Source organism: Gopherus flavomarginatus, chromosome 3 (assembly GCF_025201925.1).
Source record: "Gopherus flavomarginatus isolate rGopFla2 chromosome 3, rGopFla2.mat.asm, whole genome shotgun sequence".
Lineage (NCBI taxonomy): Eukaryota > Metazoa > Chordata > Testudines > Testudinidae > Gopherus > Gopherus flavomarginatus.
In genome coordinates this window covers 215,221,832-215,236,634 of record NC_066619.1, presented here as the reverse complement: position 1 = coordinate 215,236,634, position 14,803 = coordinate 215,221,832, and the positions used below count along the sequence as shown (strand labels likewise).

At 45.2% G+C, this 14,803-nt stretch overlaps 1 protein-coding gene across 2 annotated transcripts in view; it reads right to left on the bottom strand.

The window, feature by feature from the left end:
* GALNT7 (polypeptide N-acetylgalactosaminyltransferase 7) overlaps nucleotides 1-11,179 on the bottom strand; it is a 103,139-nt gene extending 91,960 nt beyond the window's left edge. For both annotated transcript variants that reach the window (XM_050945336.1, XM_050945335.1), the window contains exon 1: nucleotides 10,628-11,179. In XM_050945336.1, coding sequence (XP_050801293.1) covers nucleotides 10,628-10,753 — 126 coding nt within the window. In that variant the 5' untranslated portion in view covers nucleotides 10,754-11,179. The remainder of the gene's footprint in view (nucleotides 1-10,627) is intronic.
* Between the last annotated feature and the right edge of the window lie 3,624 nt (nucleotides 11,180-14,803).

Sequence of the window (14,803 nt, the reverse complement as noted above, 5' to 3'; positions counted from 1 at the left end):
GGAGCTTGCTTCCGTGTATCTCTCCAGGAACCCAGGGAGGGAACACCTGGAAGGAGGAGGGGGAAGGGAAATGGTTTATTCCCCTTTGTTGTGAGACTCAAGGAATTTGGGTCTTGGGGTCCCCAGGGAAGGTTGCTGGGGGGACCAGAGTGCCCCAAAACACTCTAATTTTTTGGGTGGTGGCAGCTTTACCAGGTCCAAGCTGGTAACTAAGCTTGGAGGTTTTCATGCTAACCCCCATATTTTGGACGCTAAGGTCCAGATCTGGGAATATGTTATGACACAAGCTCACTGTGTTTTCTCTATAGTCAGTCAGTCTTTACTTAAGATACGCAAAATTTGTGAATACTTCTGAAAATCTGGTTATAAATGTTTCCTCTTTCCTCTGTTGAGGGTCTCTAACACAATAGGTGAAAAGTAACTAAGGCCTTGATTATAAAACAAGCTTCATGCAGGTCAAATGCCTTACAGAGCCCAAATGACATCAATAAATCTGAGTGCCTGCATGGAGCTCATTGTCAATTCAGGGTCCAAGGATCTGACCTACCGTCCATCCCATTCAATGAGCAGTGGGTCAGGCTCCATGTGAGTACATGGAAACGGTGAAAATGACCATAAACAAAACACTTTCAACTACAAAACAAGTGAAAACAGATTTTGTTCTTTAATCCCCCACTGGGAACGGTGAGTCCTCAGTGCCTCTGAAGAATCAGACACAAGGTATCTATGGTTGGACACTCAAAGACTGGGGGCTTGACTACACTTGACAGTTACAGCACTGGTGGTGGCTTTACAGTGCTGTAACTTACTCCCCGTCCACACTGGCAAGGCACATACAGTGCTGTATCTCCCTGGCTACAGCGCTGGCTGTACTCCACCTCGACGTGGGGAATAACGACTATAGTGCTGCTCTTGCAGCGCTGGGGTGTCCGTGTAAACGGTGATTAATCTTATTATGCTGTAACTGACCTCTGGAAGATTCCCATAATGCTTTTTAAGAAAAGGTAACACTCTGTTCTGTTGTGAACTCGGAGCTCCCAGAGCTGCTAACCTAAAAAACAAACACAGCTACTGTTTGCTCGAGCAGAGGCAGGGAGGGGGGATCCCCTAGTGTTTGCTTGAGGAGAGAAGCAGCCCGGAGTGGGGGAGAGGCGTCTGTTTTGGAGCAGCTGCTTATCTGGCCTGAAGGTTATTTGCATTTAGTGAATGAGAGTGGGGTGGGGGAAGGGGTCGAAACTTTTAAAATGATTGAAGGTTGGTGCTGTGTGTCTTCAAGTCCTTAGAACTTGCAAGGCAGGGAGCTGACACAGTGTCAGTTCCAAAAATCCACTCTGTCTCTCCCATGCTCCTTGTCACACTCCACTCCACCCCCCTCTTTTGAAAAGCACGTTGCAGACACTTGAACACTGGGATAGCTGCCCATAATGCACCACTCCCAACACCACTGCAAATGTGGCCACACTGCAGCGCTGGTAGCTGTAAATGTGGCCACACTGCAGCGCTTTCCCTACACAGCTGTATGAAGACAGTTTTAACTCCCAGCGCTGTACAGCTGCAAGTGTAGCCAAACCCTGGGACACAAAAATCTGTGAGAAGGTTGGCCTTACATAGAAAAATGGAATTGTAAAACCACAGACTGGCAGAGGGACTCATGGGAAATACACCATTACAAACTCTTTTTAAATCATTTTAAAACTGATTCAATTTCAAGTTCACAGGGTCACTAACATTTTCTATAACAAGCAATAAATGCTAATTACAAAATAATCAACAGAAACAGTTTGAGTCTTTATCCAAAAAGAGTACTGTAATAGTAACTCATAATTTTCCTGAGTTGCACAAAAACAATGGTGTGATTTTCCCTTATATTCCCCCAAAATCAAACCACCACCCCAGTGAAAAACCAAAAGGTGTAAGAATATATATTCTTCCTCCATAAAAAGGCACATATTTTCAGAATTGGAACCTTTCCATTTTGGATTTCAACAGAAGCTCACTACAACTGAGCTCCTCCCTGATTTACTACGATATGTTAAGCTTGCCATTTTTCTTCCTTTTAAATTTCCCCTTAGACACAGATACCTCACTGAATATACTAGCTTTTTCACAACTAGACTGTTACACAGTTTTTGCCACACCCCGAAGAGAAAAAAAAAATCCTGTTCTGATTTACACTCCAAGTGGGCCCAAAGAATCTCAACTAAGGCACCCCAGCCCAGCCACCAGCACCTGCTTCCCCACAGAGCCCAGCCACGGGGCAACCCCTAGATACCAGCACCCCCCTCTCCACACAGCCCAGACACCAGCACCCCCTACCCCACAGATCCTAGCTGCAGGGAAGCCCCTAGCCCAGACACCAGCACCCCCAGAGCCTTTACCCCTCCCAATTTCTTTACTGTCCCACTGCGGTACATGGTGTGGTGTGGCCCTACCCTTCCTCATCCTTTGGCAGAGCTGGGTCTCCCAGGCCCTCTCCTGTCCTTGAGAGAATGAGGATCATATAGCATTCACCTCCAGCCCTGCCAGGCTGAACACTCCACTCCCTGTGAGCTGGGCTCTGCAGAGTCCAGTGGTCCATAGAGGCAGCCAGAAATTCTGCGGGGCAAACAGGGAATTCTGCAAAATTCTGCATTCTGCAGTGGCGCAAAATTCCCCCAGGAGTAAATTACTATGTCTTGCAAGTAGGTGTCTCATAAACACATAACTTTCTCCCCTTTCCAAACATACAACTTGCCATACTGACTCAAACCGGTGGCCCATCTAGTGCAGCAGTCTGTCTCCAGCAGCAGCCAGTACCAGCTGCTTCAGAAAAAAGTTGCAAAAATGCCACCACAGTAGAGCCTTGCAACTCAACAGGACCCAACTACAAAGTGTTGGGTGGGTCAGGTCTGATGACAACCTGACCCTCACAAGCTCAAGCTGAGCCATCTCTAATCACCTCCTCCTGCCCGTGGGGTCAGCACAGCACCACCTGTGTGCCTCCCTCCTGCCAGCTGTTGCCATCTCGCTGCGCTCATGTGTGGTGCAGAGTTAGCGTGATGACACATTGCAGTGTCTCTAACTCCCCAGCACACGCAGTGCGGTGAGATAGCAGTGGCCAGCAAGAATGGGGCATGGAGCCCCTGTTGTCATGCTGACCCCCACAGGCAGTAGGTGGCTAGAGATGGATTGGGGGCACAGGGAAGCCCCAACCAAGGTCATTCCCCAAAGACAAGGCAGCGGTGCTAGCACAGATTTGGCAGGTGGGGACATGTCAGGGTCAGTTCTGAAAACAACACCACTCTTTGGTCGAATTCAGGTCAGTGCTGCTTGCTTTGGGTTCGGGCCCAGCTTGGACTTTAAAATTAATCCAGATCTGTCCTTTACACCACAGTAGGCAGTTAAGGAATAAACTCCCCATATGGAAAGTTTCTTCCTAACCCCGCATTAGTGTAAGGGTGGCTTATGCTTTGAGCATGAGTGCTTGCATCCTTAGCCAAACTTTTGGCTTTTTAATTCTGATCTCATGATACTGGATATTCTTCTTATCCATACAAAGGGACGGTTTTTTTGTTTTTTTAAATATGCTCCATGAATTGAGAGAATATATTTTGTTTGGCTAGTCAATTCTGATTACGTTTGTTTTAGACTGCAAGCTTGTGAAACTTTTCAGAACAAGGGATTGTCTTTTATTGTCTCTGTCCAGCACCTACCACAACAAGGCCTTGATCCTGAATGAGACCTCTAGGTGTGACTAAATACAAATGTTAATAGATGTCCATTTTCTTTTTTAATTCTGCTAAACTCTTTGCCTCAATGATATCTTTTGGAAGGGAATTCCATGGGCAAATTATGTGAAAATTTGCTTCCTTTTTTCAGTTCTGAATTTGCTCCCTTTCATTCTCATTGAATGTCTCTTTCAACCTGCACCATGAGAAGGAACCAGAAAATCTCTTATCTTTTCTATACTGTTATTTTGTATACTTTTTAATGTCACCTCTAATTCACCTCCTCTTTAAAGTAAACAGTTCCAATTTTATCTCCCACCCTTTCTCCATATAGAAGCTTTCCATGCCTCTAACCATTCTCATCTGTCTTTGAAACCTTTCTATTCCAGTAATAATTTGAGACAGAGCAAGAAATGAATACAGTATTCAAGGTAAGAGAGTACCATTGATTTATAGAATGGCATTATAATATTTTCACAATTATTCACCATCCTACTCCTGGCTACTCGTGCAGGGAGTGAAGGGTGCAAGACTTTTAAAGCAGAAGGGGTCTGTGATGAAATGTAACCCTGTATTCACACGGTACACACTACTGTAACTCTTTGTACAAAATATGCCTTGTGAGGTAGTATTTGAAAATTAAGAACTCACTGATGAACAATATCATGATCAAATGTGTGTAGTAATATACGTAAAGTTATAAACATAAGGTGAAATTATGACTGAAGTGTGTTTACCAGACATATCTGGGGAGTGGCCAAACCACGTTTCTCAAAGACAAAGGACATGCTGACATGCAACTCTACTGGTGTAAAAGTTAATGGGCAATCACCTATCAAGTGGCCATTCTTTGGCAGGGAAGAGGGGAAAGAGAGGAGAGCAGGAACAAACTGATCTGCATCTTAGCAAACAGCATGGAACCTCTTTCACCACAAGACTCCATGATCCAGCCTCACAGTAGGAACAAACTTTATCTAGGAGTAACCCTCAGGAAAACACATTTCAAAAGAAGGACAGGACTATAAAGTGAGGTGCAAAAACATTCCAAGTTCTCTCTCCCCACTCCTATCTTTCATTTTCACCTAAAAAGACAAAAGAAAAAAATGTTTGGACTTTGGGAGAGATTTTGACCTGAAACTGGACCTATTGCATGGAGCATGAGGTAAGAATTTTACCTTTAACCAAGTCTAGATTGTTAAGTTTTAGCACTAGAAAGCATTTTATTTTTATTTCTCTTGTAACCATTTCTGACTTTAATGCCTTGTACTTACTTAAAATCTCTCTTTGTAGTTAAATAAAGAATAAAATGAATTTAATTAAAACCAATCCAGTATTGTCTTTAAACTGAACTGTGTGGGTAACTTCATTTATGGTAATAAATTGTTGTATACTGATCTCCTTTGAGGAGCAATGGACCTGAGAGGGCTGGACAGTCCAGAACATATATTTTGGGGGGAATCTGAGACGGAGTGTGTTGGGGTCACCCTGCAAGTGATAACCGAGGTTGGTGGACACCAGAGTGTGACTGACATGTGGCTGACAAGCTACAAGTTATGCACAAAAAACCCTCAGGGTATTACCTGCATGTTGCATGGCTGTGAGCGACCCAGACTGGAGCTACCTCAGCAAAACAATGTGAGGCACCCAAGGTTGCAAGGAACTGGTAACACAGCCCCTCACTGCTCTGGATGGCACCTCAGAATGTCATACAATTCCAAACACTTGTTTCTTGAAAGCTTATAAGCTTTATTAGAATTTTACTCCCTGCTGTGCCTACGTGTTTATAATGCTTAGTGGACAAGTGCATTATTTAGCCTTAGCAGTAAAATATTAAATTCTAGCCTATTTTTAGATTGTATGGCTTGAAAAAGGCTTTCAGCAATCTGGTCTTGATTTTTTCTTCTGTTGAAACAATAATGCAGTTTCTATATAGGAAGCACAATTTGTAGAGTAATGCCTAGTGACAGAAACAATAATCAGTATAATTGAACATAATGCAGACAAAGCCATTTCAGAAAAGTAGTAACAATTATAAAATTCCTTGCTACACTGTTTAGAAACAGAAGTCAGATAAGACTAATCTATTAATACCCACCCACAGCAATCATTAGAAATAGAATGTGTGAAATACACTTGTTAGATATGTGCTTTGCACAACATGAATACATGAGCTGTTTTTCTATTGGATAAAGCTGCCTCATAGTAGACAAGATATGTTGCTGCAACAAATACTCTAACACAGACCTGTGTTTAATCTGGAAACAACTCTGCAGAAGTGCAGTTTGAGAACTACTAGTCAAAAGCATACTAGCTTCTGAAAAGGTTAGACTGCTAATGTTCATTAAAACAGAGAGGATGTCAAAGAGTTAAGTATTGTTAATTAATTGTAAAATAGCGTATTAGTAGGAACATCACCCTCTTCATCCAAACAAATGATCCTTGATGAGTGCTCCAAACCCAAATACCAACAGCCACAGAAAAATAAGGCTCAGAGACCTATAGAGTAAGTTTTTATCGTCAACCATACTACATATACAAGATGGTAAAGTACTAGAAAATGTGTTGTGCTGAACAAAGACTGGTTTTTAAGAGAGGTGTTTAGAAGTAAGGGCATCGACCACTTTCCTTGGGAGATTATTCCAGTGTCATAATCTCCCCTTCCTGATATTTACCCTAAAATTGTACTTCTAAAAACTACATTCCATCACTTCTCACATTACTCCACTCTAATCTCTAATGATTCCTCCCATCTTTGAGGTTTACACCATTCAATCACTTGTGGACTTATGTCCTCCTTCCTCTCCCCCACCCCAAACTGTTCATTTGCTGGATTTTGTATAGTTAGTTTTTACTTTTACTTTGTAAATCCATCTCTGCTGATATACTCTAGGAGAAAGTCTTGCCTTCCCCCTAAAACAGTCAATTATGTTTTAATGTGTATGCTATTATATAGATATACCCCAGAGGCTGACGTGTTCGGTACACATTGTAAATTCCAGTTTAAATAATATAAGAACAAGAAATTTGCCATAGTTAAGATTTTAATCCCATTTATACCCCAAATACCAGTGGTGAGACAAGCAATTACTTCTTTTCCTAGAATCTTTATAATGTAAATTCCTCCGTTATTTCTAAAAGCAAATAATTTCCAATGTTGACTGCCTTTTTACAATGATGACAGCTCTCTGGGTATGGCTACACTTGAAACTTCAAAGCGCTGCTGCGGCAGCGCTTTGAAGCGAGAGTGTAGTTGCAGCATCAGCGCTGGGAGAGAGCTCTCCCAGCGCTGCACGTAAGCCACCTCCTCATCGGATGTAGCTTGCAGCGCTGGGAGCCATGCTCCCAGCGCTGTGGCACTGTTTACACTGACGCTTTACAGCGCTGTATCTTGCAGCGCTCAGGGGGGCGAGAAAATTGCAGCGCTGTAAAGCACCAGTGTAGCCAGGGCCTCAGTGTGGCCACACTGCAGTGCTTTCCCTACACAGCAGTACGAAGACAGCTGTAACTCCCAGCGCTGTACAGCTGTAAGTGTAGCCATACCCTCAGTCTTGTTATATGTGACCTGAGAGAGAACTAACAGCTTGAACTAAGCAGCAATTGTGCATGCACAGTAAACAAGCAGCTTTCTGCTAGCACAGCAGTTCTCAAACTTGCATACTGGTGACCCCTTTCATATAGCAAGCCACTGAGTATGACCCTCCCTTAAACATATAAAAAAAGTGTTTTTAATTTATAACACAATTATAAGTGCTGGAGGCAAAGCAGGGTTTGGGGTGGAGGCTGACAGCTCGTGACTCCCCATGTAATAACCCTATGACCCCCTGAGGGGTCCTGATCTCCAGTTTGAGAACCCCTGTGCTAGCGCTTAAGTTAAGGGTCTGTCAGCATTTCCAAGTTTATAAACTCTTGTTTTCAGAGCTTTATAATTGGCAGTAATCATTCATTTTATGGCTAACCAACCCCCACCTCCATCACAACTGCAGAGGTGTTAATGGGCCACTTCACTTTGAATAGCCCAGTGAAATACAGGTTAACTAGTCATGCTAAACGATCTGCTCCTCCTTGTATTCATACGTTTCCTAAAGAAGACGAGCACTGTTCTAAGCTCAAAAGCTTGTCTGTCTCACCAACAAAAGTTGGTCCAATAAAAGATATTACCTCATCCACCTTGTCTGTAATCATTCACTTGAGGCAGAAACTTGGCCACAAGGTTTCAGTTCAGAAGCAATTTTTAGTTGAGTGAATTCAGTGTTTGTGAAAGGTAGCAGTTTCATTACACTACAGTCCTTATTTTAATCAATACAGGCATACAGAGACAGTGCAAGATTCTTCACATCAGGAGTGCACCTCAAAAGTGACCAGTAGGAGCCACCTCAAACTGCAGCTGGACAGCCTGTGCCAACTGACTCCAGCTCACAGAACTCAGCCAGTGGGGCTGTTTCATTGCTGGGTAGACTTCTGGGCTCAGGCTACAGCCCAGGTTCTAGGAACCTCTGAGGCAGGAGGGTCCCAGAGCTCAGGTTCCAATGAAACAGCCCTTGCAGCCCAAGACACACAAGCCCAAGCCAGTGGGCACAGCCCAGACATGGGTTTTTCCTTGCTGTGAGGATATACACCTCTACCCCAATAAAACGTGACTCGATATAACATGAATTCAGACATAACACAGTAAAGCAGTGCTCTGGGAGGGGGGGGGTGCACACTCCAGTGGATCAAAGCAAGTTTGATATAAACGCAATTTCACCTATAACGTGGTAAGATTTTTTGGCTCCCGAGGACAGTGTTATATCGAGGTAGAGATGTACTCTACATTTCCTCTCAATAACTACTACCCATGATTTGCCTACTCTTTTAGGAGACAAGTTTCCACAGCTGTCAAGTCTAACACCCTTCATAAGCACTAAAAATAAATGATTTTAGTGAATTTAAACTGAAATGTCATAGACAAGAAAATTCACGTGCAAGTAAAATTTCTAAAGATTTTAAACATGGGTTTATTGTACAGGCAAAACACATGTTTTTGGAAGGACAGATCAGAAATTAGAAAATGAGTTTTCTAATCAACCATGAGAACTCCAAAGGAGCCATTATAATCCATCATCTCAACCATATCTGCCAAGATTCAACTAACTGTACAAGTTTCAAAAGATAGCAACATCTCTTGAAAGAGCCTATTAATTTTCACAAGTTAAGAACTATACAAACTAACTTTCTCTTGGTTATTATGCAAAGTGTTCAGCTATAAAAGCCAAACACTGCACGAGTGAAATCCAGAATGTCATTTCAGATTTTTAGTTTTAACTATGAAATTTCCTTGCTTGCTTTTGTGGTTTAAAGTAAGATCTCCAAGATTACTTTAAACTTAGCTTTTGAACCTCAGCATGATGAGCAGCACTTACAAGATATGATCTAAATAGAAATACCTACTGAGAATCCAATCAAGAGCAGGTCAGTTTATTCTCAACTGTAGTAATGCCGTGTAACAATGCTATTGGAGAACACGCACATTTGTTTCTCAGACCTCTTAAGTATAGTATTTTTACAAGCTACCGGTAAGAAATATTTTAATAACAAAATTCTATTAGAATAGCAGTCAGTTGTTCTAGATATCAAAGTCCATGCTACTGTTCCACTGTGGGGACTTGTAGCCCTGAACAAGCTCTGTTCTACTGCCTCCACACCAACTACTACCATGCCAGCAGCAAGAGCCTTTCATGTTACTCTTCCTGCTGGATCTGCTCCTCTTGTCTCCATCACAACTGCGCCTCTGTTTGTAGCAGGTGGAACACAGTGGGGGCCCGTTGAGATAAGAGATACCACATCACAGGGGAATGAAGAAAGTTTGTGAAAAGGAGGAAAAGAAGAAAGCATGTATTGTTTTTTAATACTTGGTAAAACATAAGCATTATGGGGTATCTGGACACCTTACAAAGTTTAAATTGAGACATTAATTATCTTAATATGACAAAATGTGCCTTTAATCTAGCCAGTCAGTTAGGAATTAGTTCAGTTGGGAAGGCCTAGGCAAAAATGGTGCAATCTGTAGCTTTTACTAAAAGTGGCCAGGATTGTTATGTGCATTTTCCCAGGGAGCGAATACAGAGGTGCAAGGCCTCTACTAGAAGTACCGAGGCAGAGATGCATATCAAGTGTTTGACAATTAGGAGATCATGGTTCAAGCTATTGTTTACTGCAGTGAAAGCGTATACCTGAGCCAGTGCTCTCTTATCCGGAAAAAGACTGCCTCAGACAAACTGATTAACTACAACTAGTCCTGTACACCTGTGCAGCTCCTGCTTCTGCCACTTAGTTCGCAGAAGGCAGCAGGGCATTTCCTACCACCGGCGGCCGCAGGACAACATAGCCCTTCCCCTCTCGTCCAAAGCCTGTGGGCGGTCAGTGCCGCTCTAATGACCCGGGTGAGTGCAGGATACACCCTCCGAAGCCAACCCCTCTTGGGGCTAGGCTGCCGCTGCACCGGGGGGCTGCACGGGCCGCAGCCTGGGCCCCTCCCCGGTATTGGCCGCCTGGGGGCGGCCGGGACTCCCCCTACCCGGCGCACAGGGTCAGGGCAGGCCCGGGCGCCCAGCGGGACTCGATCCCCGGGGTGGCCGCCATGGCGAAGCCCGCCCCACCCGTGCTCTGCCGCGGGGCCGGCTGGGCACGGTGCCCGGGCGCTGTGAGGAGCCCGGCTGCCCAGGCCGGCCGTCGCAGCCTCTGCCCGGGGCCGCAGCTCCCCGGTCGGGCCTTCAAACGCCACAGGCCGCAGCCTGGGCACCAGCCGCCGCCCGGCGAAAGGGGGGGGCCTGCCGGGAGCAGCCGCCTCCCACGGAGGGGGCTGGGCGGGCCGAGAGACACCCTCACCCCGTCCCCCGCACTGGAGGGAACCACCGCCCCGCCCCGCCGGAGCGCTCACTCACCCGCATCCTGCCCTGCGGGCTCGGCTCCTCGGCGCGGGGGGCCAGCGAGGACCAGAGCAGCAGCAGCCCCAGGAAGCTGCCCGCCAGCAGCACAGCGCGCAGCAGAAAGCCCAGCTTCAGCCGCATCCTCCCCCGCCGGGCCCCCGGCGCTAAGCCCTGATACTGCTTCCACTCGCGCCGCCGCCCGCCTCGGCCCCTCCTGAGCTATTCCCGCCCCAGCCCGGAGCCGGGCTCGGCTCCCCCACGCCGCTCCCTGCCCGCGCCTGGCTTTGCGCCCCCGCTGCTGCTCGCTCCAGCCCCCTTCTCCCAGCTGCTGTTGCTGCTCCTCTCTTTGCTCTACCCAGATCCCTGGCTGCTGATCCGGTGCCTTCCCTCCACCGCTGGCTGCTGCCGCCCCCTGCTCAATCCGTCACTGTGCTGCAGGCACAAACTTTTTCCTCCCCTCCTCTACCCTTTAAACTGCCCCGATTCCTCTCTTGCTCGCCTCGTCTTTTCCCTGCTGAGCTGCGCCCAACAGCTCAAATGATCTGAAGCAGGAAGTCACTGTAGCAGCTCCACGTGGCTGATTTATAGCGCTGAGGGTTTTTCATATTGACTGCAGGTTGCTTTTTCACACGTCTCCCTAAGAAGGTGGACTTATACGAGTAAATCTGGGATGTGGTGTGCAAACACCAAGCTGCCGCGCCTAGCTTGGTGAGGTGGAAGAAGGAATGAGTTCCGGGTTTACGCGTTTGCCTTGGCTTGGAAAGACAGACAGAGTCCACCGTGGTTTTGTAACTGCATTTTTTAAAACTACCATCATACCATATTTGGACCCTGATTGAACCAGACCCAGGGCTACCCCGCGGGGGGTGCACACAAGTGGAGCAATTTGTCCCAGACCTTGCAGAGGCCACCTTGAGACTATAGTATGCTATAGTATTGTAACTTTTTTTAATGGAAGGGGCCCCCAAAATTGCTTTGCGCTGAATCCTTTGGGTGGCCCTGACCAGACCTTTGTCGCAAAATACTACTTTTACTTTTTGTTTCCCCCTGCCTGTTTGTAATGTGATATAGGAGAATTCTGATATGTGCACCTGCCACCTCACAGGTGAAAACTTTCAAAGAACCAAGTCTAGGTTGTCAGGCCTTAAAAATGATTTTGCATGTGTGGCAGATCTTACTCCTTAAGTACTGAAAAGAATGAATACTTTGCAGTTATTTTTACTTTAAAGATTAAAGTATATTCCCCTACACAATGCTAGCTATTGCAGCAATAAGCAAAATAACTTCCCAATTTTCTGTATAACTAAGTTCAGGTCAATACCACTTAAAGTATATGTTTCACTTGGTTCATGTTGAGTAAACCCATTGAAATGGAGTACTGTTTTTGTCCATAGTATTAAACTAGTGTACCAGAAACAAATAGTATGCAGTCTGAGCAAATAACAATGGTATAAATTCAATATAATTCCTGAAGTCACTGACTTTTCTTAAATTTTGGCTTGTATTCCTGACAACAGTCATTCCACAGTTGCACTCTTCTGATAAAAATGAACTGCACTGAAAGTTAAACATTCTGTTTTTATCTTCTGCAACAGTTGTGAAAAATGAGCTTAGTAGTTCAAGTGCAGTTATCAGGAAAGTAGTCATGTAGAAACAGTTATTTATTTGTTTAACAGTTCTGCTTTTGTATAATTCAGTAAGAGTCAGTTTACTGAGTTTTTTTTTTTTTTTCAAATTCCTGTTCACCCTGCAGGAATCATCTAGATCCAACAATCCTGATCATTGCCTTTTGAGTGATAAGTTACTGTAGAACAAGATATTGCATATGAACAGGATTCCCCTTGGAAGATTTTTTTTTTAAAGTAGGAAATGTAGTGCTTTACACACTTGGAAACAGAAGTCTTTGTTAATGCACAAAACTAGTACAGCACTGTTAGTGGCATTAACATTTCCCCCATTCTAATAGCTTGATGCAAAAAACTAAATAAGTTAATGCTGAGTTAAAGGTACAGTTAAATACTCCAAACCTGCAATTACCTGCACAAGTGCTTAACTTTGTGTGTGTTTTCCAGTGAGAGTTATATCTAGAATTTTAAAAGTTTACTGGATATTCATTAGCCAGAGATAAATATAAAAGACAAGAGTGGAGACCCTCACTGAGGAGCTCATTCTAAATTTGAAGTTCTAGCTCTTGGAAGGGTGAAGTGGTGGGATATCTTTCTTTGCCTTTCAGAGCCCCATGGTGGCTACTGCAAAAAAAAAAAAAAAAAAAAAAAAGGTTTTCCCTACTGTCTCTCTTTGCTAATGTCCATTTTTTGGGCCCTCCTCTTCTATGACCAACTCTAATTCGTCCTCTGTTGTAACTCATAGCTTTCTCAAGGAGCAGCAGAAGAAAGAAATGATTTACAGTCTTAGTGCAGGCCACAATGTGATTGTAAAATTGACTGGAGTCTTGTAATTTCACTCTCCTGCTGCTTGCTCAGTAACTGAATCATTGAAGCTGGCTGTCAGCAGACTGAGGAAGACACTACTGTGTCAGTTCCAGGCCTCCTGACAGCAATTGCAGGGCAGAATAGTCAATGTTCCCCCATGCAAGCCCAAGCTGTGTCCACATGGACAGTCCACCTGACATTAGGGTGATGATGCACCTGTGCTGGCAGGTGCCCAGCGAGCTGCTGGGTGTGGTCTTCTGGCATGGCCAGGGCTTCCACTGTCCTTGCCAACTGTCTAATTGCACAAACCCAAAGACCCTTACCTTGCCCTGCCCCTTCCCTGAGACCATGCCCCTGTCCAGCCCCCACCCTCATTCACTAGCACCAGGCTGCAGCAGGGGGTTGGAGTGCAGGGGCTGGGAGGAAGTTTTGGTGTGGGTTCTGGGAGGGGATTTGGGTGCAGGAAGGGGTGAGGGGTGCAGACTCTGGGAGGGGGTGCAGGCTCTAGGCTGGGGCAGGGAATTGGGGTGCAGGAAGGGATCAGGGAGTTGGCATTTACCTCAGGCGGCTCCTGAAAGTGATTGGCACACCCTTCTGGCAGCAGCTTGTGGGGAGGGGCAGGGGTTCTCTGCACGCCACCGCCTGCAGGCACTGGCCCCACAGCTCCCATTGGCTGCAGTTCCCGGCCAATTGAAGCTGTGGAGTCAGCACTTAGGGCAGGGGCATCATGCAGAGACACTTCCTGGGCCTGCAGGGTCATGCGAGTCGCTTCTGGGAATGGCACAGTGCAAGGGCAGGCAGGAAGCCTGCCTTAGCGCTGCTGCACTGGGCCCTTTTAAAATCACCCAAGCACCTGGGCAATTCCTACCCCCCCAGTCAGCAGGCCTGTTCAGTTCACATTTGTAAGGTCATTGTAACAAGTAATTGTTTTAAAATGAAAGTTTAAATTCTGCAGAAACTGATGGAAAAAGGCTTCACGCTAACCCCAGGCAAACACATTTTTCAAGCCCTGCACCTGATTAGCTAGCCTACAGATTGCCTGAGGACAGCAGTCCCTATGTCAGCCAATTTGGCAGATAAATATGCTTTTTTCCCCCCTCACAAAAGAATTATGGCTTCATTAGGCTGCTATAAAGCAGATGCCCCTAGGAAGCAGTGTGGTCTAGTTGACTGGGCATTTGAGTGGGATCAGGAGACCCCAGTTCTATGTCTGGCATTGCCACTGATCTACTGTTACACCTGGGGCAAGTCACTACAATTCTCTGTGCTTCTGTTTTTCCTCCTACCTTTGTTTTTTGTGTTTGGATTGTAAGCTCTTCAGGGCAGGGAATGTCACCGTTTATTTGTACAGTGCCCAATAGAACGGGGTCTTTATCTTGATTGGATCGCCTAAGATTCTAAATAATAATGAGCTTAGAAGTGATTTCCAGGTATTTATAATTTTAACTATTTTTCCATGTTATCAAAGGCATTACTAATTTTACCTTTTTTCTACCAGTGAAGCTATGACCATACTAGGCTATGTCTACACTACAGAGCTTTTAATGACATAGCTGTGTCACCACAGCTGTGCCGCTAAAAGTGTAGCTCTCGTGCTGACAAAAAACGTCTACCTCCGATGAGCAGTATTTGCATGTCAGCAGGAGGGTGCTCCTGCTGAAAGACAAAAGTTTTGTTGTTTGCTTGCCAGTATGGATGTAGCCTAAAAAATTACAGATAGTGGCTTACACCCCTTGACATATTGCATAAACCTTAAGGG